Source organism: Rana temporaria, chromosome 10 (assembly GCF_905171775.1).
Source record: "Rana temporaria chromosome 10, aRanTem1.1, whole genome shotgun sequence".
NCBI classification, from domain to species: Eukaryota; Metazoa; Chordata; class Amphibia; order Anura; family Ranidae; genus Rana; species Rana temporaria.
The window spans coordinates 93749658-93761834 of record NC_053498.1 but is presented as its reverse complement, the minus strand read 5'-3'; the positions used below and the strand labels follow the sequence as shown (position 1 = coordinate 93761834).

Genomic DNA, 12177 nt, shown 5'->3' with positions numbered 1-12177 from the left:
GATTGGGTGCCAATCGGCAGACCTTTTTCAGTCATGCCTCTTCTGCTGGACCGGCTGCCGCACACATGCCGATGCTGCCCGATATTCGTCCCTTAAGTCTTTTTATTGCTGTCTCTTGTAAGGTATAGGTTATCCTTACTAACGGCTATTGTTCTTGATAACATCTGCTGTTGAAGCTTCTTACCGCCATCTAATGTATATATAGCTAAATAAGCAATTAATAACCAGTAGGAGGATCCTCTTCAGGCACTGGGCTGTTATGTATTTTTGCTGCCCTAAGGGCTGGTTCATACCAGAATTGAACAGAAACATGGTACATGATATTTCTGTGCGTTCGCCTGCAGTGCGATTTTCAGCCCATTCAAATGATCAAATCACACCAGATCGCACAAAAAGTAGTGCATGCTGTACTTTTAGAAAACACCCTGCACTAAATCGCATGGTACTGCAACACCATGTGATAAGGTACTCACCTGCTGCAGATTGCAAAGGCAATGGGCTTTGAATGCAGTGCGGGAAACAAGCACAGAAAGGCCTAATAGGCCTAAATAAATAGGCAGCCTATATTTATTTAGAATCACATTATGATAGATTGCTTTAAATAAAATAATGTCACCTGATTATTAACATTCTGTACATGTACAAAGTAATTCCTATTTGCTGTTATGAACAGCTTGTACACACAGTGCTGGAAATGTTTACACCTTAGATGTTATTTGAGGTTCAGAGAATTTCACCCAGGAGTTTTGCAAAAAATATAGCACACATTTAAAAGCTTTGATTTAATTGACTGGACTGTATTCAGTAAAGGAGAAACTTCTCCAAAGTATAACTGCAGTATTAAGCCCTGTACACACGGGCCAGAATCTCGTCAGGAAAAAAATGTTGTTTTTCCTGACGAGATTCTTGGCAAGAATCTCTTGGCGCCCGAGTGTACAGACACTCCATTTAAAAGAACCGCTTTCTTTTGAATGGCAAGAACGCGGTGACGTCATCGCATATGACGAGCATGCGCTCGTCACATTCAATGCTGTCGCCACCATCTTGCTGCACCCTACCTATGCCTAGGAAGCTACCGCTCATGCGTCAAAGTCATTTCGAGCATGCGCAGGTTTCCACGGCGACAGGTAAGTGTACACACTCTCGGGTTTCTCGGCAGGAAAACACTGCCGACAATCACAACGAGAAAATAGAGAGCAGGTTCTCTATTTTTCTTGTCAAGATTTTAGGCAGTTTTCTTGACGAGAAACCTGAAAGCCTCGAACACATGCTCGGTATACTCGGCAAGAAAGCTCTGCCAGCAGTTTTCTTGCTGGTTCTTGCCAAGTAAACCAAGCATGTGTATGAGGCTTTAGTATAGTAACATTCATTTTTCTAAGTGTCCCTGCCCAGCCTCTTCCCAGCCTTGTACTTAAAACCTCATACACACGACTGGTTTTCCTGTCGGGAAAACTGCCATGAGAGCTTTGGTCGGGAATCCCAGCCGTGTGTATGCTCCACCGCAGTTTTCCCAACAGAAAAACTGCTGGGGAAAAAAAAGAGAACCAGTTCTCTTTTTTTACCGCCAGGATCCCCGGCGGTTTTTAACCCGGCAGTTTTCCTATGGGAAACACTGCGATGGAGCATATACACGGCCGGGATTCCTGACCAAAGCTCTCATGGCAGTTTTCCTATCGGGAAACCCGGTCATGTGTAGGGGGAAAAAGTTACCAAGCAGGTTCTCGATTTTCCCCTTGGGTTTCCCGGCGATAAAAAGTCAGCCGGGAAACCCGTACATGTGTACGAGGCTTAACTGTCCACTATCCAGAAAGATTTCTGCTGAGTGGGGGGTTTCCCATGCCATGCACATTACTATAGCTTGTCTAACCAAAATAAAAAATGGTCCCCAATTTACCTGAATGGAATGTCATTTAAATTTGAAGAATTAGAATCAAATGATATTTTGGCTTATCAGCTTATCACTAATCAAGATAGCATTTACTGTTATGAGAGAACCACAAATCATAGTTGGAACATACAAAAAAATAAAATGCTTTTTTTCTTTTTGCAGGGTGAGAAGTATGACGGGCGTAGGGCCGATGTGTGGAGCTGTGGAGTTATCCTATTTGCTCTCCTAGTGGTAAGTCTTAAGAAGACACATACTGTTCTCTATCTTCTTCCCCTCTTTCTCTTCTTTTGTCTCTTTCATTTCTTTGGTTTTTATTCCTTCGAATTCCCCCTTCTCACCCCTCTTCCTTCTTGGATTTGCACTTCCCTTTTCATTTAGTTGTGTTGTTTCCACTTTTGGTTGCTCACGGCCCATGCCGGCGAGTCGGTGGGTGGTGGCAAAGTATGGGTTCTAATGTTCCCCCCAGTGGGCGGTTTTCGGAGTGGGACTGCTGTTTGCTCTATGAGAACTTTTTCCCTTTATGTTGAATCTCTAATTTATCTGACATCCCTTTGTATCGGAAATAACTGGTGATATAAAATTTGATTCTTCTTTTATACCTGTTCTTTTGATATGCTCCACCTGCGTTATGGACCCTATTCCTGAAAAATGTTCAATAAAAATATTAAAACAGAAAACATATACTGTACCAAACTGTGTTAAACTCGTGCAGAAAATGTATTTTTTTGCTATATGCAATAAGACAAAAAAAAAAAGGTGTGCACGGCGGTAATCTATAGCAAGAAGTAATAATAGTAGTCCTATTCTAATTTTAATTTTTCAAATGTTTTCAACTAATAAGGTGAAATCTACTTTGGTAAGGGTTACTGAACATCACACTGCTGAAATAGCATATTTTGTGCGTGTTTCCTGCACTGCATTTGAATGCGTTGCCCTTGCAAGACATTTGCAGGTGCCAACTGATTGTTAATGGCACCACCAAACCGCATAGTACCGCAGAACCATACCGTTTGTTGTGGAGCGATTTGAAAAAGTAGTGCTTGCACTACTTATTGCACATTCCTGTACATTTTGCAGATGGGCTGTCAAATTGAGGGACCACATTAGAATGTGCGTGTTCAAACACATGCGTTTCCAGTGTTAAACGACTCTTACTGATTTATATAGAATTGACATATTATGTAGCAGTTTATAGAGTACAAAAATACAATCATATCGGTCTTTTTCCCACAATAATGTCTGGACAAGAGTCATGCAAAAATGTTCATCTTTCCCCTCCATCATTAGTGCCCTATTAGTATGGTGCACACAGTATTTATTTACCACAATTTCGTAATTCAAGACATCCATTCATACTAAAATCATTCATAAACACAAAAATAACATATTTATTCTATCCCTCCTTTTTCTTATGTTCCATCAAATAAATCTCTTGACAATATTTTTTTTAACATTAATTATTCCAAAATATCAAGTATACCACGACTCTGTTATCAAAGACTCTTACCTTTGTATTCAGGCCTCTTTATTTTCCTTTGCACTTTTCCAATCCTCTACTGATGCACGCACGAGTAAAGCGAGCATCACCTTTATTTCTGGTTACATGCTCCGCTCTATGTCTACTACAATTCCCATAGTGCTGAATGCCTAGATGTATAGTCAATCTCATGGGCAAGCAGGATAAGGTGTCTACTTTCAAATACAGTAAAACCTTGGTTTGCGAGCATAATTCGTTCCAGAATCATGCTTGTAATCCAAAGCACTTGTATATCAAAGCATTTTTTTACAGGGTATAAAAGAGAAGAGAGACACCTCTAAGTGTAGCAATAAGTTGCTAAATGTTGTACCTTCATTAAATGTAACCATATTGCTACACTTAGAGGCTCCTCTCTTCTTTTTGTAGACTCATTTGTGACATGACGCTACTCTTATATCAAAACATTGCTTGTATATCAAGGCAAAATTTAATAAAATATTTTTCTTGTCTTGCAAAACGCTCTCAAACCAAGGTTTTACTGTGCACAAGGGGGCATAAAGAATGAAAGTAGCCACCCTAGAATAGAATGCCTGAGAACGCCAGAAAAAAAAAACTTGTATTTGATAGATAAAACAGAGAGGGATAGAATGTACACTTTGAGTTTAGTGTCACTTTAAGGTATCGCTTGTTAAACATGAACATCAGACATGTAGATACATTTATTATGATAAATGGTATGTACATTTTTATGCATTTGAGATAAAGTAAAATATTGACAAAAAAAATAAATAATAATCTTATTTTCATATGAAATAGAAAAAAAATATTCATTGTCATTCACTGTGGCCTTATCAGTTCACATTTGACTCTAAACTATTGCAATGGGGCTGATGTTGGAAATAAAAATGGACTGTAAAATGTAATTGTTTTTACCGGCAGTTCATTTAATATTGGTGGTAGACTCCCATTCAGCTGCTCAGTTGAGATATCAAACCTTCTCAATAGCGTTACGAAAAATATGTTGCAGGAATAAATTACATTTTGTATTCATGCATTCATATATTGATACTTATTCTTCGGAGGCTACAATAGTATTATCATTTTAAACATAGTTTATACAAATAGTTACAAAATTGCTAAGAACAATATAATAATGGTGCTACTGTTAATGGAAATGAGTGTGAAGCCCTGTACACATGGGCGGGAATCCCGTCAGGAAAAAAAAAAGTTGGTTTTCCTGACGGGATTCCTGGCAAGCTTGCCCTGCATACAGAAGTCCATTCAAAAGAACCGTTGTTCTTTTGAATGGCAAGAACGCGGTGACGTCATCGACTACGATGAGCCGGTGCTCGTCACATTCGTTGCCATCGCCGCCATCTTGCTACACCCTACACTACCCTTGTATGCTACCGCACAAGCGTCAAAGTATCATAGAGCATGTGCGGGTTAACCTGGGGACAGGTAAGCATACTGAAGAACGTTTTTTCTCGGCAGGAAACACTCTGCCGAGAATCCCGACGAGAAAATAGAGAGCAGGTTCTCTATTTTTCTCGTCGGGATTCCCGGCAGTTTTCTCGACGAGAAAGCATACACACGCACGGTTTTCACGTCAAAAAGCTCTCCCAGCAGCTTTCTTGCCGAGAAAACCGGTCGTGTGTACGATGCTTGACATGATCAAACCATAGTATGTTAAAGAAAACTTTATGCCCTGTACACACGATCGGTTCATCTGATGAAAACGGTCTGATGGATTTTTTCATCAGATATCCGATGAAGCTGACTTTCATCAGTCTTGCCTACACACCATCGGTTAAAAATCCGATCGTGTCCAATGCGGTGACGTAAAACACAACGACATGCTGAGAAAAATGAAGTTCAATGCTTCCGAGCATGCGTCGACTTGATTCTGAGCATGCATGGATTTTTGACCGATGGATTTCCCCACAGACGATCGTTTTTTTCCATTGTTTTTTTAACCATAAGAAAAATTTAAAACAGGTCAAAACTTATCTAGAGCCAATTTGTAGATGCAGGGCAGTTAGCTACCAGAATACTTTTGAAAGGAAAGCCTTACTAACATATGTACCCCTTGCAAAATAACCCTGCTAGAAGGTGAACCATGAAGGGCTATGGTGCTGCAAACCTATATTGAGCCTCACTGAGCTAACATTCACATATAGTTGTGAAACGTTAATTACAAGCCCCAGAATGAACGACTTTACAAAATGTATGATTATATTAAAAAAGAGTCCAGTCCCTATCTAAACTTATACATACAGTGTAAAACTAGAATTTTTACATTTTTATAAAATTTCTTGTCTTACAGGGAGCGTTGCCATTTGATGATGATAACTTGCGCCAGCTTTTAGAAAAAGTGAAGCGAGGTGTATTTCACATGCCACATTTTATCCCACCGGACTGTCAGAACCTGCTGCGAGGCATGATCGAAGTGGAACCAGAGAAAAGGCTTAGTGTTAGTTACTTATTATTTCCAACCATCCAATTATTTTAAAAGCTGTTCTGCTTTTTAACAGTACTGTACAAGCTGTGAAATGAATTCTCCTCCACGTTCATTTTCTTTCCTTCTGTATACGTTGCCCATTTTGGGTGTCTCAGAATATGCAAATTCCTACCACACAGTGCCAGGATCTAAAGCAGCAGTAAGCAGCATAATATATATACACACACACATAGATACTATGGGGCAGATCCACGTACAGCGGCGCATTTATGCGCCGGGCGTAGCGTATCTAAAATACACTACGCCGGCGTAATGGTGCGGCATTCAAATCTCTGTGATGGGGGCGTGTTTTATTTAAATACGTCGTGACCCGACGGAAAAACAAAGTTTTTTTTAAATTGCGCATTCCGTCCGTGGGGGTATCCCAGTGCGCATGCTCGAAATTAACCCGGGACAAGCCAATGCTCACGACGGTGACGTCATTCTACGCAAATCCCTATTTGCGAATGACTTTACGCAAACGACGTAAAAATTTCAAATTTCTACTCGGGAACGACGGCCATACTTGACATTGAGTACGCCTCATAACAGTAGCTTTAACTATACGCCGGAAAAAGCCGAACGCAAACGACGTAAAAAAAAATGCGCCGGCCGGACGTACGTTCGTGGATCGCCGTAACTAGCTAATTTGCATACTTGACGCAGAATACGACGGAAACGCCACCTAGCGGCCACCAAAAAATTGCATCTTAGATCCGACGGCGTACTAAGACGTACGCCTGTCGGATCGACCCGAGATGCCGTCGTATCTTGTTTTGAAGATACAAAACAAAGATACGACGCGGGAAATTAAAAATTACGCCGGCGTATCAATAGATACTCCGGCGTAATTCTTTTGTGGATCTGCCCCTATGTGTGTGTGTGTGTGTATATATATATATATATATATATATATATATATATATATATATATATTTTTTTTTTTTTTTTTTATAAATATATAAATAATGCAATGAGATTTAAAGCTGAGAACTGAACTGGTATTGTAGTTTTCAGTGCTAAAAAAGTAGCACTTGTTTTATTTTAGCCAGGTAAATTTGAAAATTGCATACAAAATTATATATTTTTTTCAAGCCAGCACATGTAAATTATACCTTATTTTGGCATGAATTTAAGTTTCCCCTACCGCCTAAAAATATTGTCAATTATGTATGTCAGTAGCTCAAGCTGACAATTGCACACAGAGCAGTGACTTGTCCTCCTACATAGCTTGACAAAAGTAGACGACTTCTGCTATCTCTCTGTATTAAATGTTTTTTTGTAAAAACAAAAATTGTACTGCCATATATAAAATAAGAGTTAAAAAACCTACATGTCTAAATTTAAAGTGAAATTGATCCCAAATCAACATAGTTTACCTATAACCTATAATACTCCTTACCCAAACCCTGAAATTTTGCCTTATCATTTAACCCTATTACTGACTTGATCCTTATACTCACCTTATTAATTATTTGCAAAAAATCTAACACTTAATCAAATGCTTAACCCTTACAACTCGTTATTCTAACTTTAACCCTTGACCCCCCTAACATGTGCACTAACCTCTAAAATATCAGACTTGCCTTATTGATGAAGAATGCTATTGTTGCTACCTGTAGTGTGAGTATGATAAAAGCAACATTTTTTAAATAAATGTAACAATATTTTTGCAATATATATATTTTTTTCCATTTACAAGAAAATTCTAATGATAAGGTTGATACAAGTGACACCACTGCAGGAGCTGGAAGTGTGTTCTTTTAAAGAAGACCTGACATTTCTTAAAATTCCAACTTCTGTTGTTAGTTTATAGGATGTTTTAACTTAATTTGACAAAAATGCTATTTTCAGAGATATTGCTCTATAATCTAGTGTTCAGTGCACTCCATGCCCAACCCCAAATGTTTATGAGTCTGATTTAGAGTCTAGAGTAGTGTTTCTCAACTTTTTTACTCTGGGAGAAACCTAAAATTTCAGGTCTCAGGGAACCCCTATAATAGTTTTAAGATCTACAGCTCTTGGTATATTAGTGTGATCATTGAGTTTTAAGGGAATTAATATTAAACATTAACTTTCTAACATGAAACATGTGCTTAATTTTTGCTGTACAATATTGAATGCTCTGTGAATAATGCATTGAAATTATTATTTAGTAGACATGTGCACACTGAAATATTTAGTTTCGGAATTTCATTTTTATTTATTTTGTTTCGTTAAAAAATGCATTCGTCCGAAAATCCAAATTAATGTCGAATTTGTCATTGAAGGTTTGGGCCTCGTACACACGACCGAGAAACTCGACGGGCGAAACACATCGTTTTGCTCGTCGAGTTCCTTGTGAAGTCGTCGAGAAACTCGACAAGCCTCGTGTGTACGAGGCCTTATGGTGTCTGTCGAATATTCTAAGAAGATTCGACGGAGGAGCTAAACTGTACAACACCGCAATTGTACATTTCCCGTCAAATGTTCCGCCTACAAGCTATAGAAGAATTATAATGTTGTATGACACTAGTAATAATTATATTTATAAATTCTTATTATTACTAGTTAACCAACATTCAAATTCTTCTATAGCCTATGGGCCGAATATTTGACCGGAAATGTAAGATTGCGATGTCATACGGTTTAGCTGCTTATCGAATCTTCTTAGAACTTTCGACAGACACCATAAGCCTTCAATGACAGATTCGACGTTTGTATGTTTTTCTCTGCTATGTCGAATCTTCGTTGTTCCTGTTGAATGGTCTACCCCAACACTGTCTCTATAATGTCGAATCTTTTCTCTCTATGTAGAATAATCTTGGACTAATAGAGTTAAGGTTAGGCACATTCAACATGTCAGTGTCATGTCGAATCTCCTATCTATATGGAACTGTTCTAGCAACGAAAATGAAAATAAATAATTTTTTCATGTCAGATCTTTCGGGTTTCGGATTCTGAGTGTTCGTTTTCGTTTGTTAAAAAGATAACGAAAATACCCAAAATTTGGACGAAAATGCATTCAGACGAAAACGAATGCACATGTCTAGTATTCAGCGCCAAAAATTATTTTGCATTGACATTCATAGGATAAAAATACTACAGTGTAGTGAGTGCTGCAGAACATGGAATATGGGACTCACATTGGCATCAGGAGGAAAATAATGCCCCTCATATTGGTGTCAGTGAGAAAATAATGCCCTTTACATTGACATGTGCCTTACACTGGTGTTAGTGAGTGCCACTGACAACAATGTAAATGTGGCGTACACTATTCCTACTAACGCCAACATAAAATGCTCCCACTGACACCAAATTAAGGGGCATGTTACTAAGGTCCTGCTTACATTTGCATTGCCCTCTTAAAAGCATTCCATGGTGATTTGCTTTTCAGAGAGCAAAGGGCAGGGCCTGGGAGGTGATATGTGTCTCTTGAAAGCCTGCAGCTTTATGCCATAATGTGTGCATTACACTTTATTCACTTCATTTGGTGGCAGTACTGGACTTCAAATGCAATAGGTGGTACAATTTTTGCAAGAGCTGGGAAACAAAGCATCATGGACAAGGCATGTGTACCACCCCCCTCTGGCTGTCATGTTAACTTACAGTAATGCTGGCAGTTGGGAGTGGGCAGTAAAAACGCAGCTTAACCACATATTTTTACATCCCCCACCACAAGTGTAAACAAGGGATGTCAGTGGGTATATTATGCCTTTGGTGCCAAAATAATGTCCCAGCATTGCTATTGAGTAGTTATTACCTACAAGAGGAGTGACAGCAGATTGAGTCTTACAACAATGTGCAGCCGGGATCACAAGCTCTGTGACAGAGGGACTCCAGAGTAGCAGCATCTTCAGAACAGGAGGACCGTTGAACCTGGTCTATTGCCAATCACATATATACCAAAGTGGTAAGATCAGGATGGGTTGAGTTGTCAGACAAAATATATCGGAAAAAAATGTCCCCTTTAATTCTTCTTCTTTTCCCTTTGTATTATAACAATAAAATCCTAACAAGTTACACTTTTTGTCTTGCAGCTAGATCAGATCCAGAAGCATTCGTGGTATTTGTAAGTAGCATAATTATCATGTTTAAAGCCAATTGTGTTACCGTATATATTTTCTATAGACAGATCTATAGTGTGGCCAAAAGTACTAATATTCAGTAGTCTTCACATGAGCACAGAGCATCTTACTGAGAGTCATTTCTTTCACTGGCCTCTAATATTCATATACAGTATTAGAAAATTGGCCATTGTGCTGGGAGAACTGTTATGTTTAGTTTGGTCTGCGTTTTACACATTTAGAAACTTAATTTGCAGGTATATTCATTTACTGTAAATAGTCAAATATATTTGGAGGAAAGGCTTTAAATCAATTATAGTTTCCCAAAAAATTGGATCCATCCATAGGCAAAAGTAAGGAAATATGCTAAGCTGGGATAGCAAGATGACATCTGTGCAAAACCGGGGTCCAGGGGATCTATCTCTAACAGGTGATTGCACCATGTGCAATTACATGCAAACACCTGTGGACAGCGCAGCCAATGTCAGCCTGTCATTGCCTTACATAGGCTGGGCCGCTGTGAGTGCATGTGAGTTTAAAATGTTTGGACTCCTGTAACGACCAATCAGATTAAACCCTGCAGTGGAAAAATAACAGTTGAAGTATAAATCTGTTTGGATCTTGAGGAATTATGCAGACTTTCAGAGACAGGCCTTTCCTCAGACACTGTGTATACAAGGAGGAGTGGGATGCACCACCATCTAAGTGCAATTAGTCTAAAAACAATTGAAGTCAGAGATAAAAAAAAAGGTGACATTCAAAATTGGCGACATTGTAAAAACATGTACCCTGGTGGAAACTATGCAGAGATCAGCAGGGTTGCGGCTGGGTTTCTACGATCAGACTGTAGGAGCCACTGGGAGAGGACATCTGTTTGGCTGGAAAGGTGCTGTGGATGGCGGCATGTCAGCCGCAAGATGAAGACAGCAGGGGACTGTGGAGATCAGCTGGGGGGATTTACCAAGGGGATGAAGGTCTGATCAGCAGGATGTGGTGACTCTGCTGATGGAGACTCTGAGAATGGCGACTGATCAGCCACGTGACAGTGGCGGCAAGAGTCAATGAGCTAGCTGGGATGGTAGTTCTCTCAGCAGGCTGGGATGGTAGAGCTGATATCCAGGAGTATACCAGGGCTAGCGCTGGAGCAGCGAAGTGGCAGTGTTCCAAGACTCACAAGTTCCAAGGGGAGGACGTGGGTGGCGTGGAGGTGTGGCTGTGTGTTTCAGGGCAACAAGGACCGCCCCTTTGTCAAACCATTTTTCCTCAGAAACCACCCAATTCACCAGTTCACCACATTATACAGTTTGACTGAACAATTTCCTTTAGATCCACCAACAAGTATGTAGCACAAGGGTCTGCCTGACTGGGTGCGAATGTAGGTGTTAGGTAGATCATCATATAAAATCCAAAAGTGATTGCAATGTGTATGGTGAGGTTAAGGCTAATTTTATTTTGCAGAAAAACATCATTGCTGTCAATCACCCACTAAATCCTTCAAAGACTATGGGAGGGAATATCATTTGTTATAAATTAAGTCATTTTCATATATTAAATAATTTCCCCTATTCCATCTTGGAGTTTATATGGAGGAATAGATGGACAGGTAACCACTGTGTGCCAAGAATGGGCCTGAACATTAAAATGTTTAAATCTAATCAATCTGTGATGGGAAAAACAAATACTAAAAAATATTAAAAGCTGTTTGCTAAAGCAGCCTTTCATTACAGTATAGACACGGTGGTTAAACAGCATTAAACTAATTACAAAATGTATTAGATAATAGTAATTTAGAAAGTAAATGCTTAATTAGGTCCATACGTCCCCTTGGCACCCTGACACTGGCAATTTTAGGGGTTTGGCACTATGGATTCTCAGGAGACCATGATAAATTGTGGCCAAGCACACAGCTGCTTAACCTCAGTCACGTTAACCTTTTTCGGTGCTGTACTTAAAATAGTCGTTTTACATTAAAGATGTTTAAAAGTAGATGTAAATCCACTAAACCTCACTAAAATCTCCTATACAGTAAAATGTTACCACGTTAATGTTATTTCAAAATCATTTTTCTATATAAATGATATCTGATGATGCTCAATTAAGGCCCTTAAGAACTTCCTGATTTAGAATGACAACACTGTCCCAGTCTCCCAGTTGTGCTTCTGCTTTGTCCCCCTGCCATACAGATTTCCAAAGGAGACAGTAAGCAGCTGTTTTAAAACACGTTACAAAAAACATGTACCAGACCTTGATCCTTGTTGAAGCCTGG

At 39.3% G+C, this 12177-nt stretch overlaps 1 protein-coding gene across 7 annotated transcripts in view; it reads left to right on the top strand.

Moving 5' to 3' along the window:
- Positions 1–12177, top strand: part of LOC120915320 (serine/threonine-protein kinase BRSK2-like) — a 375368-nt gene that overhangs the window by 302802 nt on the left and 60389 nt on the right. For all 7 annotated transcript variants that reach the window (XM_040325720.1, XM_040325719.1, XM_040325718.1 and 4 more), the window contains exons 7-9: positions 2051–2119; positions 5692–5838; positions 9885–9916. In XM_040325720.1, the coding sequence (XP_040181654.1) occupies positions 2051–2119; positions 5692–5838; positions 9885–9916 (248 nt within the window). The remainder of the gene's footprint in view (positions 1–2050; positions 2120–5691; positions 5839–9884; positions 9917–12177) is intronic.